The 27421-nt window shown below is 38.1% G+C and overlaps 1 protein-coding gene across 5 annotated transcripts in view; it reads left to right on the forward strand.

Moving 5' to 3' along the window:
- Positions 1-27421, forward strand: part of SLC35F1 (solute carrier family 35 member F1) — a 439352-nt gene that overhangs the window by 241726 nt on the left and 170205 nt on the right. For all 5 annotated transcript variants that reach the window (XM_058435517.1, XM_058435514.1, XM_032157738.2 and 2 more), the window contains one exon: positions 16436-16611. In XM_058435517.1, coding sequence (XP_058291500.1) covers positions 16436-16611 — 176 coding nt within the window. The remainder of the gene's footprint in view (positions 1-16435; positions 16612-27421) is intronic.

Raw genomic sequence — 27421 nt, forward strand, 5'->3', positions numbered from 1 at the left:
CAGTTTCCCTGCCTAATAGAAACTATTCAGATGCCAGGGTATTCCAACCTTAGAGGAGGGTCAGGCTCAGTGGCTCGCACGTGTATACCCAGGACTTTGGGAGGCCAAGGCAGGAGGATCACCTGAGGCAGGAGGTTGGAGACCAGCCTGGGCGACATAGCAAGATCCTGTCTCTACCAAAAGTTAAAAAATTAGCCAGGCATGATAGTGCATGCCTGTAGTCCCACCTACTTAAGAGGCTGAGGTGGAGGGTCACTTGAGCTCAGGAGTTCCAGGCTGCAGTGAGCCATGATCACACCACTGTACTTCAGCCTTGTATCATAGCAAGACTCTCACCTCAAAAAAAAAAAAAAAAAATTAAAAACTTTAGAGGAAAAAAACACAGGAGGAAATTCACATAACTAAATGCCTCAATACGTTTTTTTACTATCGACATAAACTAAAACCTTGTCTCTTGTTAGCCAACCTTTCTGAAGTTAACCTATGTTATCTATCTCACTCAAGGAAGAAATGACCCAAGGTCAGGCTGACCTCTTATTCATTCCAAAGGACTATAAGGCCAACTCTGCCTTTTTCACTGTGTGAACTTCATTAGATTTATCTGAAGTGTGCTTGAAAAATAATCTAATTTATCTTGCTCCAAGTGATTTAATTAGAATTCAATTAAATTCAACAGAATGCATACATCATTTTACATGGTGCACCTTGATTTATTTTATTTGCTTTTTTTTTTAAAGATGCAGTGGAGTTATTTGACCCTGCAGTATTATATCCAAAATAATCCATTTCATGCATAAACGACCTGGTCTTCAGGAGCACTAAGGGGGAAAAAATGTGTGCTCATTATTATGCATGTCATGTACAACTCATTTGAATTTTGTCTCTTTGGCAACGTGTGCACCGGTGAGATAGGTGCATCATATCAGTTCACTTATACTTCCATAGAGGATATTTTTTAGCCCCTCCCTTTTTTTCAGCAGACACACACACACACACACACACACAAATGGATCAATCAAGGAAAAGAAATGATATTCAGATTCTGTTCAAATCACTTTCACAGTCATGATGAAAACTTTAGGGTGTCAAGGGAACCAAGGATGGAGTTTAAAACTGTCTTCTTTTTTTTTTGTTTTTTGAGATGGAGTCTTGCTCTGTTGCCCAGACTGGAGTGCAGTGGTGTGATCCTAGCTCACTGCAAGCTCCGCCTCCTGGGTTCACGCCATTCTCCTGCCTCAGCCTCCCGAGTAGCTGGGACTACAGGCACCTGCCACCATGCCTGGCTAATTTTTTGTATTTTTAGTAGAGACGGGGTTTCACTGTGTTAGCCAGGATGGTCTCGATCTCCCGACCTCGTGATCCACCCATCTCGGCCTCCCAAAATGCTGGGATTACAGGTGTGAGCCACCATGCCTGGCCTTTAAAACTGTCTTCTTTATGGATATACTAAATCATCTGGAAATGGCTTTTCTGTTATGGAGTAGACATGCAGAACTGGGATACAATCTGTCTTGGGTACTATGTAAGTGCCATTGGAAGGATGCTCACTTTCCAGGAGATGACTGACTTTCCAGGAAGGCCATAAGACTATCTTTTGGGTTGTTGGTGGCCATGAATCAGATTAATATGGCAGAAATCTCCCATGGCTATTTCTGTTATTCCAGAAACATGGTGGGGATAGCAAGTGTCTTTTCCCTGCGTTTTCTTGCTCCCAAATTACTTGTAGCTTAAGCATGCACAAGTAGAAAGTGAAGCCAATGTGTTCTTGGTTTACCAGTCTGACGAAGCTGTTATTCTCAGCATTGTTCACCATCAGGCAGCATTATTGCTGCTGTTATATCAAAGGAGCATTAAATGGCTGTAAAAACCTGGGGATGGTGGTGGGGAGGAGGTAAGGAGCTAGAAAATATACTTTAGCACAAAAAATTTTTAGAGTTATAGCATTTATTTTTCAGCTATTGAAGTTTTACTTCATTTTCCCTTTAGTGGAACTTTAAAAAAACGGATGAAGCCATTCCCATTTCTTTTATTTGAAAGACAAAATCTTAATGTTCTCTTATTTGGTATTTTGTCACATACCCATCAGATGTCCTGTGTGCCCCTGAAGAGTTTGGAAACATTATAGCAGCCTTTACTAGGTGAGACAGATGAGCAAGGTGCATTGAGTCAAACATCTGAAATTACTTGGATTTACCCAAATTTTGACATAGGATAAAAGGAAGGAAGGTGCGTCTTGGTTCGGGCTGCTGTAACAGCATACAGTCATAGGCTTCATAATGATTAGAGTCAATGATGGACGGCACATATAACAGTGGTCCCGTAAGACTTTAATGGAGCTAAAAAAGTCTTATCCCCTAGAGACATTGTAGACTTCATAATGTAGTAGAGCAATGCATTACTCAGACATTTCTGGTGATAGTGGTGTAAACAAACTTCTATGCTGACAGTCGTACAAAAGTATAGCACATACGATTATGTACAGTAATACTTGTACTATATAATTACGTATTATAATACTTGATAGTAAACATCTGTTACTGGTTTATGTATTTACTATACTATACTTTTAATCTTTATTTTAGAGTGTATTCCTTCTATTTTTTTTTTGTATAAAAGTTAACTATAAAACAGCCTCAAACAGGTCCTTCAGGAGATATCCCAGAAGAAGGCATTGTTATCATAGGAGATGACAGCTTCATGGGTATTATTGCCCTGAAGACCATCCAGTGGGGTAAGATGTCAAGGGGGAAGACAGTGATACTGATGACCCTGATTCTTTGTAGGCCTAGGCTAATGTGTGTGCTGAATTTTAGTTTTAACAAAAAAGTTTAAAAAGCAAAATAAATAATGTTAAAAGTAGAAATAAGCTTATAGAATAAGGATATAAAGAAAATATTTTTCTATGGCTGTACAATGTGTTTATGTTTTGAGCTAAGTGTTATCACAAGAGTCAAAACATTTTTAAAAATGAAAAAAGTTTATAAGGTAAGAAAGATACAGTAAGCTAAGGTTAATTTACTATTAAAGAAAGGAAAATATTTTAACTAAATTTAGTACAGCCTAAGTTTACAAAGTCTACAGTAGTGCCCAGTAATGTCCTAGGCCCTCACTTTCACTCACCACTCACTCACTGACTCATGCAGAGCAACTTCCAGTCCTGCAAGCTCCATTCATGATAAGTGCCCTATACAGGTGTACCATTTTTCTGTTTTTTTATACCATATTTTTACTGTACCTTTTCTATATTTAGATATGCTTAGATACACAAATACCATTGTGTTACAACTGCATACAGTATTCAGTACAGTAACATGCTGCACAAGTTTGTAGCCTAGGAGCAATAGTATAGGTGTGTAGTAGGCTATACCATCTAGGTTTGTGTAAGTACACTCTATGATTGCACAATGATTAAAATCACTTGAGGATGCATTTTCATTCTTAAGTGGTACATGACTGTACCATAGACTGGGTGGCTTATAAACAACAGAAACCTATTTCTTACAGTTCTAGTGGATGGAAGTCCAAGATCAGGGTGCTAGGATGGTCAGGTTCCTGTGAGGGGCCCCCTTCCTGGTTGCAGACTGCCACTGTATCTTCACATGGCAGAAAGAGGGCGAGAGAGTTCTCTGGGATCCTTTTTACCCCGTTCATGAGGACTCCATCCTCATGACCTAATCAGCATCCAATGGCTCCACTTCCTAATACCACCACATTGTGGGGGAGGTAGGATTTCAACATATGAATATTGGGAAGAAACAAACATTCAGTCCATTACAAGGTGGTTTGTAAATGGTTTCATCTGGAGAACACAATAAATGACTGCTTTCCCTACCAGTCCTCGTTTCAATGGACTGGATTTCACTGAATTCCACTGAGCCAGGTGAAGTGGAGTGTACATTTATGTTCACAAAAGTGATACTTCATTTTTTTCCTTCTTTGTTCTTAAAGAAAGTGTCAGTGGTTCCCACAACTTGAGGGCCCGAGACTGGTTTTTAGTTTTATCCTTGACAGTGGCTCCTCCTAAAACAGGCTAATTGCTTTTACATAGAATATAAATTTAATGAGACTGCATATTTTCCGAATAAAAATCTTGGGTTTGTAATCTGACTGACATTTTTGTTTTGCCTGATGTTTTACCAAAATGTTTGGTCTTGGTAGCTTTTAAAAAGGTAGAACATTTTATACCTCATAAACCAACTTGAGTTATCTTTTCTTTTCACTCCCAGCCCCCTCATCGTCTTTTTAAAAATAAATTTAATGCATATATTTAAGGTACATAACGTGATGCTACTACATATATAAGATACACATATATATGGTAAAATAGTTACTAGAGTGGAACAGATTAACATATCAAGTCTTTAAACATTCTCCTTAGATTGACCTGCCTCAAGGGCTTTCTTTCCCACTGGTCTATCCTCCTTTTCTCTTCCATCTTAATGGCAACTGAGAACCTTTTGAGATTTCTCACTTTATGACATCCCTTTCTTCTAATTGCCTTTTCCTCTGTTAAGCCTGAAGCAGGAGTGGCAGTAACAGAATTATATTTATTCTTTTTTTTTTGTTAGAATCATCCCTACAGTAGAAATTTCAACAGGTCAAATTTCTTCCCCATCATTATAATATTTAATTATGATAAATATCCAATTTTCATTCTTATGGAAGACCTTTTCATCTAGAATAAATTTTATCTAGACCATGCTGCAAAAATTGGATTTCAGTGTAATTTTGAGGCGTCTTTCAAGGCAGTCTGTCAAAAGTGCTGAGATAAAATTACTCTTTTATTGTCAGGTTCTTGTAACAGGGCAATTGGAGTCATCTTTTGATGCAAAGAATGATGAAGAAAAATGTCAGCTAGCCTCCACTCAGTGAAATTTTTTACTACTTGAAAGCAAAGGCCAGATATCTTTGTCTTCTAAAATGAGGCATAACTCTCCTACTTATTATCCAGGTTCTCTGCATGTTCTTTCAAGTAAAATGCATAATCGATTATCTCAGTTGATTATGCATTTTTCAAGCAGGTTTTAATTATGTGTGGAGAAGTTCAGCACTCGATGGAATCTAATTTTCCCAATTTGCTTATCTTCAAATACACTACATTTCAAGCATAAAAATGTAGTAAATAAGTGACAAAATAATGAAATTTGACATGGGTTTTTATTTTAAGAGAAAGTGAGTCACCAATCCACTTGCATACTTTCTTTGTTTTTATTTATTCAATAGATTTTAAAGTTAGATGTTTGCCATTTGGCCTCAGAGTTCACTAACATAATTCAAAATGCAAAGCTAAAAGTATCGTGTAAGGAAAAATGTCAAAGTCGGTTAACAATGTATAAAGAAAAAAACAGCAAAAGTAATCCTTAAAAGGTTGCCCCCTCTTTCCTACTCTCCAAGATGTTATTAAGTGTGAGAACTAGAGTCAAAGTTCCTATTTAAAACTAAAATCTGTTAGTTTCATAATACTCATTTCATGTAAGACTTCTTAAATAGTCCTCGTTTCTTTTTTGCTTTTCCTTCCCCGGTTTCTAAAGGGGAGGAATCCTCTAAACTTTCCAAACTGGAGAATAAACTTCTTAGTGAGAACTTGGGGAAATAATGCTGAGATGCATGTTAACTATTTTTTCTAGTTTTTTTTCTAAATGTATCATAATGCAATTTTATAGACAAATTTAAATAATCACTGAAAGTGTTGGTACTTCCAAGTGTACTTAAAGATAATTAAAACTATTATTCTGAATATCGACCATGAGGAAGTTACTGTCGGAGGCAGTTTATATAAACTACCTTATTTAATCCTCGTGACAGCCTGTGGGATATGTATTATGATCTCCATTTTATAGGTGAGGAAAATGAGTCTCAGCTAGTTAGTGGCAATTAGGATCCAAATTCAGATCTATTTAGTTTCAAAACTTCTCATTTGACTATACCATGATGGTTTTCTGATGAAAGATGGCAAAGACTCTTACCAACCAAGCTAGTGATTAAAAACTTATCTTTTTAGTTCAACTATTATGGAAGACAGCGATTCCTCAAAGACCTAGAACCAGAACTACCATTTGACCCAGCAATCCCATTACTGGGTATATACCCAAAGGAATATAAATCGTTCTATTATAAAGATACATGCATGTGTATGTTCAGTGCAGCACTATTCACAATAGCAATGATATGGAATCAACCCAAATGCCCATCAGTGATAGACTGGATAAAGAAAATGTGGTACACATACACTACAGAATACTATGCAGCCATAAAAAGGAACAAGATCATGTCCTTTGCAGGGATATGGATGAAGCTAGAAGCCATTATCCTAAGCAAACTAACACAGGAACAGAAAACCAAACACAGCATGTTCTCACTTATACATGGGAGCTGAACCATGTGAACACATGGACACAGGGAGGGAAACAACACACACTGGGGCCTGCAGGGGGTCGGGGGGAGGGAGAGCATCAGGATAAATAGCTAATGCATGCTGGGCTTCATACCTAGGTGATAGGTTGATAGGTGCAGCAAACCACCTTGGCACAGGTTTACCTGTGTAACAAACCTGCACATCCTACACATGTATCCCAGAACTTAAAAAAGAAAAAAATTAAAAATGTTAAAAAAAAACCTTACCTTGTCAGTTGTCTCTAAAATAAGAGTACACATCCCAGGGGGAAATGTGATCCCCTAGTATTACGGAAGAAAATATTATCATTACTTTATACGTGAAAAGGAAGAAAAAATATTTATTTTATATGTGGAAAAATAATAAATTTAAGCTTCATTAATTTTTAACATGTAAATTGACCCTTGTGCAATCACTCAGTTAAGTCAGATATTCAAATCTTTCTTGTTTTTCTTTTTCAAACAGCTGCATAATTTTATTTTCTTTTCCTTATATTTTTCTTCTCTCTTTTATTCTCTTCCTTCCTTCTCTTTACTTTTAATAACCAATTTGTTGTGATATAATTTACTTACCATACAATTTACCCATTTAAAGTGTATAATTCAATGGTTTTTAGTATATTAGTATTTCGTATACAGATCCATGCAACCAATACTACAGTCTATCAAAGAACAATTTTATCACCTCCAAAAGAAATTTGTACCCATTCATTAGCTGTCACTCCCTACCTCTCCGTACCCACAAGCCTAAGCAAGCAGCTGTTTCCTGTCTTTGTGGATTGGCCTGTGCTGTGCACTTCATAAGAAGGGAATCATGTGGTCTTTTCTGACTGGCTTCTTTCGATGAGTGACTCTTGTAAGGTATATCAGAGTCTTTGACACAGGAGTGAATGTTCTGCTACCAGAAGGGGCTTTTCCTAACTTTGCTTCACTTATGTGGATCTGCTTAAAGGATTTTGCAGTTTTACCAGTTCGGTAACTACACTTTGCAAAGAAATAGTATTGTCGATTTAAAAATAATTCCTACAGAAAAGCTGAAAGTCAAAGAGAATACCAAAATATACCATAAGTAAGTAACACAAAAAAGGTCAATTAAAACTTCTCTTATTTTTAATCTGACCCTTTTTCATCAGCCACATTACAGAGTAAAACAAATAAAATAAAATGTAATCATATGCAGCACAAGTATTAACTAAAAGTTGTAACTGTCAGCAAGACAATTTTAAATATGGATTTATTTCCATTTTTATTAAAGATTGGCTTTGTTCTAAGTATACAGTGTACCTTAAGATATTGCCTGACACAGTGTTAGCAAGCAATTAAAAAACTAAGCAACCATAACATAAAGATAACTTCTGCAGTTTGGGGGTGTGGGGAGGTTACATTTAAAGTTATGCAACTCATTACTTTAAAAAATTTTTCATTAAATGTAATAATAATTGTTTAATTAGCCTCAACTTATTAAAAAATAAAATTATTATACTATTGGGAAAACCCTTTTTCCTGTTACTGTAGAGATGGCTGTAATACACAGGAAAAACGGGATGGCCACAGATTAAAACATATTTTTCTGTTGACAATTAATGTTGAAAGACACATAGAAAGACATGCTGAAGATTTGAGGAAGCAAATCATAGAACACTGATGCTTTGCCATATTGGGATGAAAGTACAGATGCATCCAGCATGCCTCCCTCAGACAGGACTGTATTTATGGAGCTAATGGAGTGAGTGGGAATGCCTCATTTGCAGAAAGAGATATCTGGTTCTTCAATCTTGCCTCTTATTGAAACTCTTTTTTTAGCCATAATAAAAGCAGGATTTGGTTCTAACTAATGGAATGAGCAGATAAATATGAGGACATTATGGCTGGTGCTTACTTCATGTCTTTTGCTCAAAAATGTCAATGATTTCTTCTGAATTAAAACTCTACCCTGCACTTTAAATTCCTCTGTGCTTACTTCTGTTTACCCATCTCTTCTATTATTATGATTTCTCACTGACCAGCCAAGTGATTCCATGTTGGTCCCTGCTTCTGAGACAACAGGGCATTCCCTTTCCTGTGATGACATGCCAACTTCTCAAATTACATCTCTCTCATTATTTAAAAAACAAAGACTCAAAACTATGTTCTCTAGAAAACATTTTCAGATTGGCTTTGTCCACTTTTAAAAACTAAAATTATCCCAACTTCCAGCAGTTTCATATAAATTTATTTGACTACATGGTTATTTTTATATTCTCTGTTTAGTTTAATTTATTTATGTTTCATGCTCCCTCTAAACTTCCTAGAGGCAGGGCCAAGCATTCCATTCTCATAACCTGCACCCAGCAGGCCTTGGCAAATGCTCCTGACTGATTTGTTTCTCTATGGCTAATCCCAAAACCCACAGAGTTTGCACATAATAAATGAATAAACATTGCTGGTAACTTGGCTACCAAAGAGTTTAATCAAATTCACAAAAGGAATAGACTTTAGGATCAAAGATACAAATTCCAAGAGTTGATGTGCACAGATCAGTATCTTCTAAAAGTAAGTCTGAATTGTGGAGTCGAAGAAAACATAAAGCTTATTTTGTTAGCCTGAGTCTTGTAGAAGACAGATAGAGGCTTGTACGTTCTACTTTACTAAGGCATACAATCGCAAGGAGCAGGATTGAGGAAGGCAAAGAGGGAGACACAGCACAGAGGTGCAGGGCACACACTGAGAACCTTGTGAGTCAGGACCATCTTCAGAGTCTGTATAAATGACTGCTTCACAGTGCACTCCGTGTGGGGGAGAGAGAAGAATGTATCTGTCTGCTAGAGTTTCCTACTGGTCAGGTGCAGTAATTCCCCTACGTGTTCCAGTTGCTCATGAGTGGGCACGAAACAGGTTCCTGCAGGATCTGGTCCTCTGTATCAACTGAGAATCCCCAGGAAAGAAGGCATGAGATACACAGCCTGGGTATCGGACACAGGGCCCCTGGGTTGTGCCCACATAATGTTGGTTATACCCTATGCAGAGTTGGTCATGGCAGCAACCACTGGAGCTAGAGTAAGTGGCGAGAGACACTGGAGATAGGTGAGATCAAAAGGAGAGTGAAAGGGAGCATAAGAAGTGTCATATACACGTGTCAATCATCATATCCTTATTTTACATGAAGAAGCCCAAACCCAGAGTGAGAGATATGCGCAATCACGGAGCTTAATTAGTGGAACTCATGGAGCCAAGGGCTTCCAGCTTCCTATTTGGTGCCTTTTCAGTTTTCTGTGTTCCTTCTGTAAACATAAAACATACAGCATCCATGAGCATCTGTGACCGCTCCTCTCACACCAGTCTCAAAAATCTCCTACACTTAGTGCCAGTAAAACATGTTTAAAGCACTTCCTTGCATCTTACTTGGTTTCTCTTAACTAATTAGAAAAACAAAATGGATACCACAGAGCCAAAGAACAGATTCAAGTCCATGAATGCAGAATGTTAGGCAAAGACACCCAATTAATGATAAATTTCTGGAGGTGTATATTTTCTTCTTGCCTAATAATCTTCTTACATATAAGTCTAATTAATGCTTGAATGTGATAAAAACCTTTCAGCAAAGAGCTTATAGAAGTCAATGGCCTAACTTCTGCAAACAAGAATCTTGTCAAAGAACATGGTAGAACACGCTTCTCCCACGTTCAAGGGGTATTGATTTTCGTCCAGGCAGTATACTTAAGTGTTCATTATGTATGCATGTTTGAATTCATATGCTGACTCAGATCTGACATGACTTTCCTGAGAATAGTTACCAGAATGAAGATGTCGCCACAGAAAGGTTGATGTGCTGTAATTCAAGATGATGACATAATTGTTTCACTTTTGTAGCAAAGAATTACAAAGCAATATGATTATGTAACACTATGTTGAAATTCTTCATACCTTTTAAAAGAATGTATTCTTAGGACTAAGAGAAGAAAACAGGATTCAGTTTATGCTTTATTTTAAATCTTACTATTTTGAATATCTAATTTGTAACACAAGTTTACTCTCAAAATTCTAAAGTCTGTTTCTTTAACAGAACAAATTGCTGGTGGTAATGGTTATGTCAGTCTTTATGAATACAAGCTCTATTATAACAGGTTATTTAGCTTCCAGCAGCACTATTTTTCTTGAGACTCATGCATTTTTCATTGTCTAGTCATTCTGAGTTTAAAGTGAATAGGATGTCCTTTTAAATGCATAAACAAAGAAGATGAAAATGTGTATCATAGTCTCCTCTCTATTTCTGCCACTAAAATTATAGGAACTATGTATCTTATGTTAGAATGCATCTGGTGTGTTATTCAATATACTACATGAATAACCTACAGCTCGCTGTGCAAAATTCCAACCGGCACCATATTTAGCATCATTTTTGCAAGATAGCACCTTACCAGGCTTGTTCTGAAAAGCACCAGAAAATAGCTTATTAATCTCAATGTCTAACTGGCAGATGGAATACGGTAAAAAACAACATGATTTTTGTCTGTCAGAGCTAGTAGTTTTTCAAGGTAAGATAAGCAACCATCTTCCAAATCTTCTAAGACTTTGCCATTTTCATTTACAGATATTTATTTACTCATAAATTTGTTCACTCTTTCATCCTGTGTTTATTGAGCATCTGTTTTCTTTCTGTCCAGCAGTCCTCAAGGCACTAGAAACAGAAAAGAATAAAATACATTCCCTTCTTTTCAGGAGCTTATGAGCTACACAATATGGTGAGTGCAAATAGTGATAGGGAAATGCAGGTGAGGACACTTGCCTCACCCTTGGGAGGAGAGCAGGGAGTGGCTAAACAGAGGGTCTCTGAAGAAGACATTGTCATAAGGCCATGAGGAGTTAGGTGAAAGGACCACAGATCTACCATAGCAATTATCTAAGGAAAAAATATTTAGAAGGGATAGGGCAACAGTAAATGAACTAAAGAGATCCTAAGGCAGAGAGAGCAGGGAGCACATTTTTGTACAACACGTCACCAAATGGATTTGTCATGTGCTAATAGAGAACAAAAGAGAATTTGATCAGGGCAAGATGGCAGGGCGGGGGGCATAGTAAGCAGAGTGTCAACATTTAGGCATTTAGGTTTATTTCTATTTTTATTTACTTATTTATTTGGTGACTCTAGGAACTAGCTCAGATGTGCAGGCTGCAATAGCTACAATATCTAGCTCCCTGCAGTAGGAAAAAGACTCATGAACTAATCTGATAAAAGGTTCCTTTCATTCCTTCCTGTTTTACATGTCGTGCTCATTAGCATGACCAATAAAACCATAATTTGTATTCTCCACCAAATCATACCAGCAGCAGCTGAATGACATGGCCACTAATTAAAAGCAGAAATTGAATACAGCAGACTTGATGTTTTGTTTGACTGAAGAAACAAGAATAGATTTGTATTGACTTCTTGTTGAAAGGCACACATTACGGATATCTTGATGGAAGAGTTTTCATCAGAGGGTCAGTCCCAGACTTGTTTTTGTCTTTACCTCCTCTAGAATATTTCTGGAAACCAACCACTTAGGTTTCTAGTTATAAGTTCTTGCACTCTATGAGGGCATAGAGTATATTTTTGCCACCAAAATAGTAGTATAGCGTAATAATTAAAAAGTTGAGATTTCGAGCCACATAACCTAGTTTGCATCCAAACTCTTCCCCTTGTTAGCTCTGTGACCTTGGGCCCTTGGGCTGCTTGTTTAACTTCTCTAAGCATCAGCTAACTTATCTATAAAATCGAACAGTAATAATAGCTGCCTTATAAGGTTATTATGAGGATTAACTAAGATCGTATGTGTAAGTCTAAGCCCATGGCTTGGCACATAGTAAGAACTTACTAAATATGAATTATTATTGTTGCTTTAGCTTAATCGGCTCCATTTTATACTAAGTTATTTGAGGACCTAGCTCCCAAATCTTAGTTTTGTAGCTCCCCAGTGACAAGGACTGTGTCTTGTTCATCTTTGCATGTATAGCGTTTGGCATATAGAATGCTATTTTATACTATATTGGCGCATATATATAAGAAAGACTAAAATTGTATTCTCTTATATAAGTAATCTGTCATTTATTTGTGGTGTGATTTTGTTCAGGAAAGGCATAGCATATTGCCAAAGTTTTGAACACTATAGTTGCAATTTATAGAGCTGCAGGAATCCATGTCATAGCAATAGTTTTCACCCTTCTTGTCCCAAGGAGATGTACTCCATACACAGCATTCTCCAGGAGACATACTCAGCGTCAAGAACAACTCTTATATATTAGTTGTAACTCTATTCATATTTCTTCTATTTCGGAATGTAAGTTATTATGCAAATAATCAAGAATGACCCAGTGATAGGATAAGCTAAATTAATTTTTAAATCATTTTAAACATTATTATTTTAACTATCATTGATATTATGTTACATGATGACTGTATCAAATTCCTTCCATGAATGTTTTGAATTCTTCAAAATTCTGCAAAGTCAACACCTCTGATTTCTCACCATTTCCTTTTCATGTAGTCACTACTAGCTGTCCCCTCCATGAAACTCTCTCTTCTCTTGATTTGCATGACACCGATACTGCTCTGTTGTTCTCCGCTCAACCAAAACTCTTAAAGGATGGCAGTGACTACAAATGATGTCTTGTCAGTCTTCATTCTCTCTACCCTCTAAGCAACATTCAGTATTACAACTATTCAATCCATGAATGTCTCTTTTCTTTTGGTTTCCTTAACACCAAAAACCCTCTTGCTCTTCCTCTTAGCCTTCTAACCACTTCCGACTCTGGTGATGTGCTTCTTCTCCCTCACCCACCTCCAACCTTGGGATTCCGCAAAGATATTTCCCACGGCTCTCTTACTTTCTCTCCTACTCTCCCTTTCTTGGGGATATTATCCATTTCCAGTATTTTCACCATCATTTTTATGAGTATAACCTCTGCATATTTATCTCCTGGTTGACCTCCCTATCCCACTCTGATCCCATGCTACTAATGCTGCTGGATCATTTGGAAGTTCATCTGGCATCTCAAGTTCAATATACCTAAAATATGTATTGTTTCTCCACTAAAACCAGCTCCTTATCATTATTTTTGTCAGTAGATATTATACTTATCTTAGGCAGTCTTAAAAACCTTTAATTTTTTATAAGAGATGGGGTCTTGCTCTATACCCAGGCTTGAGTACAATGGTGGAATCATGGCTCACTTGCAGCCTTGACCTCCCAAGCCCAAGCAATCCTCCTGCCTCAGTCTCCCAAGGAGCTGGGACTACAGACATGCACCATCACACCTGGATAATTTTTTAAATTTTTTGTAGAAATGAAGACTCACTATGTTGTCCAGGCTGGTCTTGAACTCCTGGATTCAAGTGATCTTCCTGCCTTAGCCTCCCAGAGTGCTGGGATTACAGGTGTAAGCCACTGCGCCTGGCCTTTAAAATCATTTGAGTTAATTCTGGTACTCCTTTTTACCTCTACTTTTCTTTCTTTCTTTTATTAACCACCCCCTTTATTTCAATAAACTGTTTCTTGTTGTCTAGGCCTCCTCTGCACTGTCTTTGAATCCCTCTATTTTCTACTTCCTCTGAATGGTACTGCCTGGCTGTAGATATAGTGAAGAACATGGTACAAGCATCACAGTCCAGCTGAGGCGAGAGGTATAAAGGCATTAGTTTCAATACAATGAGATAGAAGTAACAAAGAGATGCATCCCAGGGAAGAAAAGACGGAGCACTTCTCAAAGGGAGTGACATAGAAGCCAAATCTTGAAAGATCCATAAGAGTCAGACTGGCAAAGCCACAATGAACTTTTTGGAAATAATAACTTATACAAGGGAATGCAGACACAGAAGACCATAACTCACTGCTGAAGTGCAAGTAGCTCTGTAAGGCTAAAGTGCTTCATGGAGGAGTAATAAGGGAAACAGAGCGTCAGGTTCCAGAGGTAGTGGGAATGGAGGGAGAGCGTTTAGGACATGATTTCAATTATTTGTTGGCCATGTAACAACCCATTGTACATCTGCATGCCCTAAAACAGCCTCATGTATTATTTCTCACAGTTCTTCAATTAAGCAGCAATCTTTCAGGGTGGTTCACCTCTGCTCCCTGGTGGCATATGTTGGCATGGTTTGACTGGGGCAGGAGAATCCAGAAGCCTCACTCACATGTCAGGACAGTGATGGCTGGCTGGATTTCTCTTTTTTTCATGTGGTCTCTCAAACCTGAAGTAAATGGAAGCTATATTTTATGAGGGCAGAAAATAGAAGCTGTAGAGCTGTATAAGGCTTAGGCCCAGAAGTCACATGACATCCCCTCCCCCACATTCTGTTGGTCAGAGCAAGTCACAAGACCAGCTCAGCTTCCAGAAAAGGAGAAAGAGACCCCTACCTCCCTTTGGGCAGAGCAGCAGGAATGTAAAGGCTATGTCAGCAGGCATCTTTGCAGATGTTCTACCACAGACCTTATAGATCTCTGCATTCTGTGGGGAACTATTGTAAGATTTTAAGCAGCATACTGACATTTTAAACATGGATGTTTAAAAGTATGTCTTTGGCTTCTTTATAGAGATTGAATTCAGAGGTCAGGAGCTGAAACCTGGAAACAGGTTAACCTCAGAAAATTCTTCTCTGCATGCCCACATGCCTTACCACAATTTTTCCTCCTCATGGAAGCAGATGGAATGAACAAAATATAGCTGATGTTTTTTCTTTTTTAAAGCAAAATACAACCAAAGTACTGCCCAGGACTCTGTGCTCATTCCAGAAAAATGGACTCACATCTGTTATGGGGGAGTAAATATGTAACACCGCAAATCCTTTGCCTAAAGCTTTTTGTTTAGAAATAATACTGCATTACAAACTAGAGTGATATAGTTAACAATAATGTATTGTATATTCCAAAAGAGCTAGAAGATTTTGAATGTGCTCACCACAAAGAAATGATAAATTTTTGATCTGACAGTTGTTCTGCTTTGATTATTATACAATGTGAACATGTATCGAAACATGAGACTGTATTGCATAAATATGTACCATTATTATGTGTCAATTAAAAATAAAATAAAACTTGTAATGAAAGAAATACTACTGCTTGCTTCTATTATATTACTGTTTCTATAAATAAACCAGACAAGTCAGATGTGACTTTCAGGGAGGGCTGAAATCTGCTTTGTATTTCCAGGGGCTTTTTCTGTGTAGAAGCATGTGAGTGTATGTGACCACAAAGCTAGCGAGGGCATTTTATTTGTATGCAAAATGAACGCCTTTGACCCTTGCCTGTAGTCCCTGCTACAGAGGTCTATAGGGGCAGCGCCTATGAAAAAAGCCACAAAAAATAAGTTGGCATAATTTGAAAGGTTATATTACACCACCACAGTACTGAATCTCTTTCACGAATAGCAGTTTTAGTGTGTAGGCAATTGTAACTTGAGCAGAAGACAGCAGATACCTAATGCTCATCAAAGCTTCCTAGAGCAAACTGAGTTCTAGAGTCTGGGAATGGACAGCAGATGGGCCTTCTGGTTTTCAGGGATTTGTGTAGCCCCTTCACCTAGGGGTTTCTGGATCTGGGATTTCAATCTATAAAGAAAAGAGTCTCCCTTTATTGGTACGAGAACCTGAGGATGAGGCGGGAATATGGTCCCTCCTAGTCAGTGTTCAGGTACTCTCTCACCATCACTAAATATTTCATCAATACTATGGTGAGCATTAAGATGATGTTCTTTCCCCACCCCCTCCCCACTACCATTGGCACCCAGAGGTCAGTAGCTAGAAGCCAGGCTCTTGCGGAGAGATTTGGTCTCAAATTCCAGTTTCACCACTTCCTAGTTACATGACTGTGAGCAAACTCCTTAACCACTCTAAGTTTTGGTTTCCTCCTCTGTAAAATCTCAGTAATCATTGCACCTTCCTCGAGGGATTGCTTTGACGGACTAAAGGGAATAATATTTAATTGCACTTAATCCAGTGCATGCTACCAGTGCTCAAAAAGTTTTAATTGCTATTGTTTTAATGGTCTTCCTGCTGACCTTTGCTGTTTTTTTTTTTCTCTTTATTTCTCAGGGAGATGTTAATCTCTGTGGCCCTGGGCCAAGTGTTATCCCTCCTTATTTGTGGAATTGGCTTGACTAGCAAGTATCTGTCAGAAGATTTCCATGCCAACACACCAGTCTTCCAGAGTTTCCTCAATTACATTCTTCTCTTCTTGGTCTATACCACCACACTAGCCGTCAGACAAGGTAAGCTCACAAAAACACCAGGAATATAGCTTTTACAAACACCTAAAAAAAAGATGAGCCATGACCAGATAACGTTTTTTCACTTACAGCATCAGTTAAGATCATTGAAAACCCCAGATCTTACTTTTCTATTTTGCAGTAATACAGTAAACAAAATGAGTGAATAAATCACAAAGAAAATTAATCATATGAATTCAGCAAGAAGTGGGAACTGCATGTATAGGCAAAAATGTACAATTGCTCACTTTTTGAATCCCTGTTAACATTACTTCTACCCTCTCAGTGGAATTAAATGAGTTTTTCCCTGGAACTTGGAACAGGCCTGATGCAGATATTCTAAATAATGCTTGCTCTGAGAAATCCAAGGGAATTGCAGACAAATACATGTTCTGTGGGAAAGTGACACAAGAAAGATACAAATTGTAAACACAGACAACTCTATTAACATCACAGAAAAAGAAAAAAATAAAACTACCACGAATGGTCAGATGAGATGTGCAATTATTTTGAACTTGAAATAATTAAAGAAATAAAACAAGTCCGCTAAGAGCCAATGCAAGAAAACCTTTTTTTAAGGGGCAGTTGCAGTTGGAAAACCTCAGGGTACATCCCTGGAAGGGATGATTCAGAGTCATATGATATGCCACTGAATCCAGTGTGCTGTGGTTTGAACGTCCCCTCCAAAACTCATGTTGAAATGTAATTGCCACTGTCACAATATTAAGAGGTGGGAGTATTAAGAAAGATGTTACTAGGCCGTGAGGGCTTCACCCTCCTAAATGGATTAATGCCATTATCATGGGATTAATGCCATCAGCTAAATGTGGGTTTGGTCCCCCTCTTGCCCTCTCTTGCTCTCTCATGTGTGCTCTTGTGCCTGTCTGCCATGTGAGGATGCCGCAAAAAGGCCCTCACCAGATGTGAGCCCTTTGACCTTGGACTTCCCAGCCTCCAGAACCATAAGAAATAAATCTCTGTTCTTTATAAATTGTGCAGTCTCAGGTATTATGGAATATGTTATTCATTATAGCAGCACAAAATGGTCTATGACAAGGTGTAAACACTTTTATCTATGGCTCAGAAATAGCCATCAATTTTCCCCAAAATAGTAGCTGTCAGCTGTAAAATGTGCATTGAAAAAAATCATTAATACATTTGGAGACAATTATATACATTAATAATAGATAAGGACACATGTATAGCTGTGTACATCAATTTTAATAGTCACACTTTTAGGAAACATGTATAAGACTATCAGTATTTAATTTTTACATTTATTTATTTGGATTACTGTCCAGAATAATAATGCTTAATTATAATGATTTGACCAATACTGGATTTCATCTCATAGGAGGAATACATATGAACAAGTTGAGACTGAATTCCAGTTTAATTTTAGATTTGTTTAAAGTATTGTAGAAGTTAATTTTATTTACTTCTCAAAAATTGGTTCTATCAGTGCTTGTTTTTTAAAGTTTAACCTCAATAGTCATTGTTATTTTAAGAATAAAATCTCAGGCCACCAAAGTTATTGACATTGAATCTCAGCTGTGTTTCCTGAGTGCGATTTGGAAACTAATAATTTTGAATGTTGTAAATGTGTTATCTAAGTGTCAAAAAAAAGCATGAAACTGTGTAAAATATTTGAAGAAATTTATTCTGAGCCAAATATGAGTGACCCTGGCCCCTAACACAGCCCTCAGGAGGGCCTGAGAACATGTGCCCATGGTGGTCGGGGTGCAGCTTGGTTTTATATTTAATACATTTTAGGGAGACATGAGACTTCAATCATTTAAGAAATACATTGGTTTGCAAATACCACATGTTCTCACTCATAGTTGGGAATTGAACAATGAGATCACTTGGACACAAGGCGGGGAACATCACACACCAGGGCCTGTTGGGGGTTGAGGGGCTGGGGGAGGGATAGCATTAGGGAAAATATCTAATGTAAATGACAAGTTGATGGCAAACCAACATGACACATGTATACCTATGTATCAAACCTGCACGTTGTGCACATGTACCCTAGAACTTAAAGTATAATAAAAAATAAAATAAAATAAGAAATACATTGGTTTGGTCCAGTAAGGCAGGACAACTCGAAGCGTGGGGATTCCAGCTTATAGGTAGATTTAAAAATTTTCTGAAACTATACTGCAAGATGGTACACTGTATTTAGTCTTTGAGTTCTTGTACATCTCACTTTTCAGGAATCCAGGGGTTTAATAAAAACTTGAATCAGGAAAAAAAAGTTAAGCCATTCTAAAGGGGAGGGAGAATTATTTCAACCATACCAATAATTTATAGGTAGAGGCTAAAAAAGCTTAGAAGATGAAATGTAGTAAAATGCCTAGAGTTAATAATTACAGTACCATCTATTGAGCCTTTATAATGCGCCAGCCACTGTGTTATATAAATTATCCTTTTTATTCCATCAATCCAAGGAAATAGGTATGATTATCCAAAATTTTATAAATGAGAAAACCAAGGCTCTGACAGCCCAGGAAACTGCTTGTGGATATAGGAGAGCAAGGAGTAGAGGCCCATCCAAGGCAGGGTTGTGAGGGCAGTGTGGCTTCAGGGCCCACCCCGCCTCTCCTTGTGAGGTGCAGGGAAGGCGGGAGGAGGGAGCGGAGACCCTTCTGAACAAAAGGAGAGGTTTTTTTTCCTTTGAATTTCAAAACCCTGAATAGGAAACCAGCCCTCGGTGTAAGATGTAATGAGATACCACAGTGCGGTCAGGAGGATTGTATTAGTCAGGGTTCTCTAGAGCCACAAGACTAATAGGATAGATGTATATATGAAAGGGAGTTTGTTAAGGAGTATTGACTCACGATCACAAGGTGAAGTCCCACAGTAGGCCGTCTGCAAGCTGAGGAGCAAGGAAGCCAGGCCAAGTCCCAAAACCTCAAAAGTAGGGAAGCCGACAGTACAGCCTTCAGTCTGTCGCTGAAGTCCCCAAAGCTCCGGGCAAATCACTGATATAAGTCCAAGAATCCAAAAGCTGAAGAACTTGAAGTCCGACATTTGAGGGCAGGGAGCATCCAGCATGGGAGAAAGATGGAGGCCAGAAAACTCAGCCAGTCTAGTCCTTCCATGTTCCTCTGCCTGCTTTTATCCCAGCTGTGCTGGCAGCTGATTAGATGGTGCCCACCCAGATTGAGGGTAGGTCTGAGTCTCCCAGTTTACTGACTCAAATGTTAACCTCCTTTGGCAACACACTCAGAGACACACCCAGGAACAATACTTTTTATCCTTCAATCCAATCAAGTTGACACTCATTAACCATCACAAGGATGTCATAGACGATTTAGGGAGAGGTTTGGAGGTGGACAGGAAGAAAGACCAATGGAAAGAGGCTAAGGACTAGGAGCAGCAAGGAATTTGGAGGTTCTTCAGAAAGAAAAGGCTGAAGAGGGCTAGGGAAATTTTGACTGCCGATACCAGTCTGTGATGGAGAGAATCAATTTCTAAAATACCCTCTGGAAATTTTTACCATTGCCTCAGATCCTCACTAAGTTTGCTGGCATGTCTTCATTTGGGTGTTTCCTCAGAATGGTTATTTGTTTTTAGCTTCATCTTTAGAAGTTTTAATAGGCTGGCATTAAGCTAACATCTGGAAATGAACATAATAATTACATTAATTTTCTATAGGCTGATTCAGTACAATGTTCTGGAGACATACTAATCTGTCTAGTCAGACACCTGAAAATTTGGGAAAGAATGAACAACAAAGAGGGAAGGATGGAAAGCGTGGTGTGTGCAAGGGAGAGTCTCGTAGTCATAAGTTCTCCTTTCTCACCGCTCTGAGAGCTGCAGGTTAGGTCTGAGCCACATGTTGCCACTCTGGGCCACCTAACAGCATGAAGTTAGACTCAGAAATACATTTTTAAACAAATCTTTATAGTTTTAATCATATATCTTCTAAAATTTAATGATTGTCACGTTTAAAACAATGTGCTAAATGCAAGAAGCCTTTCAAGAGCATTAAGGGTGAGGTTATTATGAAAGCCTTGCTTAAATTTGGCTTCAAAGTCAAACTGAATTCTCCCTATCAAAATTTCACTAGAGTCATGATCAAAGACTCTGAAGCAGCAGTCTCCAGTATAAGTTCCAAAATGAATTGGAGTTGAGTTTGCCCTTGATTATTAATTGATTCCTACAAAAATTTGGGTACCATCTTCCTTACAAAATATCATATCCAGTTGAGCAAATTTTAAGTCTAGCCCTCTTTATAGTTGGAGCTAGGTGTTCTTCCAGATGGTTCTAAAATTTTTAAAAAATGCTTGGCCAGGTGCAGTGGCTCACACCTGTAATCCCAGCACTTTGGGAGGCCGAGGTGGGCAGACCACGAGGTCAGAAGATCGAGACCATCCTGGCTAACACTGTGAGACCCCGTCTCTACTAAAAATACAAAAAAATTTGCCGGGCGTGGTGGCGGGTGCCTGTAGTCCCAGCTACTTGGGAGACTGACGCAGGAGAATGGCGTGAACCCGGGAGGTGGAGCTTGCAGTGAGCGGAGATCGCGCTGCTGCACTCCAGCCTGGGCCGTAGAGAGAGACTGTGTCTAAAAAAAAAAAAAAAAAAAAAAAAAAAAATGCTTACTGTTCATATCAAAGACCTTGAGAAATACAACTTTGTAGAAAGAAATGTACTCCACCAAAGTAGTTTTGTTGACATTGTATCAAGTTTGAGAATTTAGGTAAAACAGAGATAACTGTTACATCAATAGCTTAATTGTAACCACTTTGAGAAGTTAGGTAGGAAATTAAAATGTACCCACTGGAATAAAGCCTGAAATCCAAACAACTCATACAAAGTGGGGCTTCAGGAATATGACTAAGAAAGTACAGTGAAGCTTCCAAAAACGTATACATTTGCCTAGGAAACTCTCAAAAGATGACTTCTCCTTATATCTACTATCTTCTTAAAATTCCATGTAATTACAGCTGAAGTCAGGAAGCAGAGGAACAAAATGCAGAGACTATGAACCAGAGGCGAGGACAGACTGGGGTCCAATGAAGACCACCAGTACTTGCTTTTGTGATGTAAGAGCAAGAAATGTGACAGGCTTTTAAAGACAAAGGTGAAAATAGGATACAGTTCCTATCAAGAAAACATGTATCATCTAACTTTTTGCCCATAAGCTTCTCTTGTCTGTGATGACAAAAATCATGCTGCTTCCCAGAGCTACCTTTAAGTTTTTAAATAATAGATACCCATGCTCTTTTAGCAGTTTTTAACTTCTGAGTGTGTATAAATCATAAAAACTTTAATAAGCAATCATTTCCTCTTCTCTTTCTTCTGCTACCATTTTTCTACATTCTTGTTTCTCTAATTCCTTTTTGTTTTCACACCAGCAATTTACTCATTGCCGGAGGAGTAAAGGCAGGATGCTGAGGGTAAAAAGAAAACACTTTTAGCCTTTGTTTTCCTCCTCAATTTCCTCCTCAACTCACAGTGGTAGGGAAAAAATGGGTATCAGTAATGAAAGCATGACTAGAATGAGAAGTGTCTGCTTCTTTTTGTATACAGACCCTGAAAATAAAAGAAAATGTGGCCATCATTGAGTGTTATGAGTACCAACAACTTCAACATTCTTGGTGACTGGTTCTGCAAGTTTTGCTTTTTCATTGAAAAGTGTTCTTACAAGCTCTTCCGATTTTTGATAAAAGACAAGCTTCCAGCTAAAAGCAATTTGATGAGTATGGCATGTGTTTTGCTTTTCAGTGAATTATTGAAACATATACATTAAACTATTTATTGAATCATATATCTGTTTCTTTGTGTGAGTGTAAAAATGAAACAAGTCTCTAATAATGCTAATAGAACACTCATAAAAATATCACCATGTAGAATCCCTTTGATTTTTTTCAAAGAAAGAATACTGAAAAGTGAACTGCATTGCTTTACTCTTCATGAGAAATACTCATATTGAGCATTAAATTCTAGCAGATGGAAATCCTAGAGGTCTAGGTTCAAATGTTAATTCTAAGTGAGAAGACTGAAGCAAGGAGGTTAGTTAGGTATTCAAGCACCTGTCCTCTCCTGGCCCCTTCTGCTTCCCATCCCCTTTCTCCACCCAGAATATTCAAGTGGGGCAGAAGAGATAAGAGAAATATATAAATATGACAGCCCTGTCTACGCATACAGCTGGACGCAAGCCATGACCCAATGGTCCAGTCCCACAAACCTTGGCATTTTAAATAAAAATTCTTCTAAGAGTTTGTGCCAAGAAAGTATCCTGCTATTTTTTTTTTTTTTTTTTGAGGAGGTTGGGGGTGGTAGCTGAGGAAGCATTAATTAAGAGGTAATTGTTGTTTCTTCCAACTCAACAAAGGCTTCGTATTTGTTCTCTACAGAGATACTACATTTCTTACATACAATTACATAGGCTAAATTCTCCATGACCAATATCACATTTAAAATACTTACATAATTAGAAGAAATAGAGAATTTCATGTGAAATAAAATAGGCCTATCAGATAGCCACAATAAAGGCTTGGAAGCTTAGGTATGTCAGACCCTAGAGTCACCTGAAGATCTCGCCTCCCCAGATCCATGAATGTGCCTCTGCCTCTGTGAATCTTTGCCCTCTACCCGCCTACTTTCATTGCAGTTTCCTTTAATGCTTCCCATAGGCAGTCAAAAAAAAAAAAAAGGCAATGAAAGAATTAAACCAGGACCTAGGATTTTCTCAGAGCAGAAGCCTGAGTTCTGCTCACTCACAGCCCAGTTCTCAGTTCTCTGGGTAACACTGACTAAATCACTGAGAAGAAGGGACTGTTATTAGCATGTGGGCATAATAAGAAAGCATTTGGCAACCGTAAATACTAAATTATAACTCCTTTGGGAGTCGTGGGAGAAATAGTACTGTCACTTACCTAAGTCTGGTGAGGTAATATTCACTGGAGCCTCTTAAAAAGTCTCCCTTGTGGGAAATTACTTGGCAAATCTCCATTCCTATTGCTTGTCAGGTTTCATTTGTTCTTACTTCCTAAGTATGATTGGAGAATTTTAGCCCCCGTAGTATAAAGATTGCACCTCAGGGATTTCTGAGATGAATCTTTGGTAGATGCTTCATGGGAATTATGCTTATGTTGTCTAGGAAAAGAGAAGAACAGATTTGGGGCTGGGATGTTGTATAAATATCATGCTGGGAAATTGGTAGAGAAAGTCACACAAGAAAATTAGAATCCACTTCTAGCAAAACTTCCTCCCAGTAGTTCCTTACATATGGAACTCTCATATATTGCCTGTATGTGGGAATACACATGGTAATGCTGCTTTGAAAAATGTGGGAATGCTGCTTTGGAAAATAGCTTGGCATTGTCTCATAAGGTTAAACGTACGTTTGCCATGTGACTCAACAATTGCATTTTTCCAAGAGATGAAAACATAATGTCCATGCAAAGATCTACATACAAATGCTCATTGCATCTTTATTCATAATTGCAAAAAACTAAACTACCCAAGTGCCCATCAACTTACGAAAGGGTAAACAAATTGCAGTAAATTCATGCAATGGAATGTCACTGACCAATAAAAAGAAATAAGCTACTGATACGTATAATAGTATGGATTAACCTCAAAAGCATTACACTAAGTGCAAGAATCCAGACGTGAAAGTTTACATAGTATATAATTACATACTGCATAGTTATACAATGTTCTGGAAAATACAAAACTATAAGGACAGAGAATAGATCAGTGGTTTCCAGAGCCTGAGGTAGTGGTGAGAGGAGACTGACTGCAAAGGGGCACAAGGAAACTTTTGGGAGGATGGAAATGCTCTGTGTATCTCGATTTTTGTGGAGGTTACCTGACTATATACATTTGTTGAAACTCTTCAAACTATACTCTTAAAAGGAGAGAATTTTATTGTATCTAAGTTATACTTCAATGCATCTGACTGAAGGGGGAAAAAAAGAAAATTAACTACTATAACTCGGCGGTTACCATGATGGAATAAGTTATCATTGGGCCTAGAGTTTACAATATGCAACTATTCCCTCAGTCGCTTACAGATATTAGGACATGCTGGTAAAACTTCCCACTTCCTTGTGGCATCCTTTTAGACGACAAGAATGAGTACTGATTCCCAAAAATTGTACCTGCATCAAGGAACTGTTAGTGTTACATGAGCTATCAAGCTTAAGTCCACCAAACAATACAAAACACACACATTCCATACATAAGCAGTGCTTACAGTGCTTACAGGGTGAATCTGCACCAACTAGAGTCTCCCACAGTCTTAATGAAACTTATAGTATCCAATAGTGCATTTCGTGTGTATGCTAATGTGTATGAATCTTTTCTTTTTTCTTTTTTTTTTTTTTTTTTGAGACAAGGTCTCACTCTGTCTCCCAGACTGTAGTGCAGTGGTGCGATCCCGGCTCACTGCAACCTCTGCCTCCCAGGCTCAAGCAGTTCTCCTGCCTCAGCCTCCCGAGTACCCAGGATTACAGGCACGCGCCAGTACCACCCAGCTAATTTTTGTATTTTTTAGTGGAGACGGGGTTTCACCATGTTGGCCAGGCTGGTTCTGAACTCCTGACCTCAAATGATCCACCCACTTCGGCCTCCCAAAGTGCTGGGATTACAGGCCTGAGCCACTGTGCCTGGCCAATGTGTATGAATCTTAAAGAGAGTGATATCTTACATAGAACTCTCAGTATCACTTAGTACAATAAATGACTTTTAGATGGAAGAAAATTGACATGAATATGTAACACCATTTACTCTTAATGAATCCTTACATAAACTTATACACAAACACACTCACACACACATACACTCTATACATCAGACACTGCTTCATTCCCCCATGCCAAATACTTTATTAATGAATGTCTTCCTGATTCTTTTATTTTAAACAGCGTATAAGCTCAAGGGGAGAGGCTGCCTGTTTTATCTGGAGTCCATGTTGACTGTTAATTCTGGAAATCTTTAAGCATTCATCTATCCATGCTGAGAGCTGGCATAGAGCAATACTCATTCCTGGCACGCAGCTCCATCGTTCATGTGGGAGATTGAAGGGTGGTTACAAGATGATAACTGTATTGCCTGAAGGAGATAAGTCCCCTTCTGCCAAAATAGTGCTTTGTATGTAATTAGTGTAAAAATTCAGAGGAATAGAGTTTATCTTTACAATCATCTTTCTCATTAAAAAAGAATCATAATGGAAGAACAAAGCAGTCCCTGCAGTGAACTGAATTGCTTTCCCTAAGTTTTCATTAAATCAAAGACTCAGCAGTTAGCCATCTTGCAGACACTATTGCAGTCTACTGCATGAGATTTGCAGGAAAGAAAAAATGAAGCAAACGGTTTTTTTTTTTAAGACTTAGAACTGCATAATAATTATCTTTGGATCATAATTTCCTGCCTATGCATTTTTTGAATGTCTAGTTTCATTGGTTTCCCTTTCTAAGATTTTTGAGGACTCCAAGGAGCATCATCATGTAACTCACCAAATTTAAATGTGATACTTGCAGACAGGTTAGGACTTATTACAAGTTAAAGTGATTGGGCTCCTTCAGTGGTCTATATGAGGAAAAACGTAAAGGAAATAACTCCAAATAAAACAAAATATGAGTAGAATTTATGTTTCTGGCCATTTTTTGTTTTACTATTTGAAGCTTCTTTCAAAAAATAGAGTGAATATCACTTTTTTGTCTTTAACTGCCTAATTACTCATTTCTAAGACAATGTCTATCTTTAAGACTCATATTTAGGAATTATTACTTAAGTCAACTAAATTAAAATATTATTTTAAACAGTTAGGATCTGGACTTTTTTTATTTCTCAATTCAATCAAAATTCAAGAGTCATTGAGTCACCCTAATGAGTATCTATAACTTGTCTGTGCTGTATTTCGTCATTTCGTAAGTCAGGATAATAATAGTAAATTCTTTACAAGTTTCATGTGGGTTAAGATGATGCATAAAAAGCTTACAGGACAGTGTCAGGCATACAGAAAACAATAAACTGAATATAATATGCCATCATCAACATTAGATTTGCTTACTAAATATTGATTCTTCTCAGCAAGTTGGATTTTATACATGTAACCCTTAATTTGAATAAATTCTACCATAAGGACTCTGAAATTCAATGACCATATTCTAGCATATATGTTCTCCTTCACTTGGCCCTGGATACCAGAGTAGGCACAAGTGTAATTCATAGAAGGATCAGAAATAAAACAGTCATTTTAGATGTTTTCTCACCACTTCAGTGGCTACTGTGAGAGAACTCACTGATATAATTATTATACTAGCCCATGACTAATTCCTAAATGCACAAGCTCAGAGGCCCCTCCCCCAGGGTATAGAATCAGAGATTTTCTGCCTGAGAAAGCTAAGCCAAGAGGAACAATAGGAACCCCAAATCTTTGTTCAGAAGGAGCCAGAGCCACCCTTGGACTTTTAGGCATAACTGCACCCAGATGGTCCAAGCTATGAGAGATTAGAAAGGGGAAGGGAGGGTTGCCAAAGGAAGAAATGGAGAAAGCAATTTCCTAGGCCAGTGCTTGTTCTAGAGTTTTCATCAGGACTGAGAAACATTAAGGCAGAATTACTTCCCACCCTTTCTCTCCCCTTGTTTGTGTGTGTGTGTTTTCTAGCTCTTCTCACATTTCCTCTCTTCACCCCAGCTTTTTCCTTCTCACACAGCCTTAACTAATAGACAAATGGGGGAAAATGGGAAGAAAAGCATTCCTACTCCCTTGACTGAGACAGAACTTTTATTACAAATCCAGACATTGCAGAGAATATCCAGATTCTGTTTAAGTCGTGTCTGGAGTAAA

The sequence above is a fragment of the Hylobates moloch genome, unplaced genomic scaffold (genome assembly GCF_009828535.3).
Source record: "Hylobates moloch isolate HMO894 unplaced genomic scaffold, HMol_V3 SCAFFOLD_2, whole genome shotgun sequence".
Classification (NCBI taxonomy): Eukaryota; Metazoa; Chordata; class Mammalia; order Primates; family Hylobatidae; genus Hylobates; species Hylobates moloch.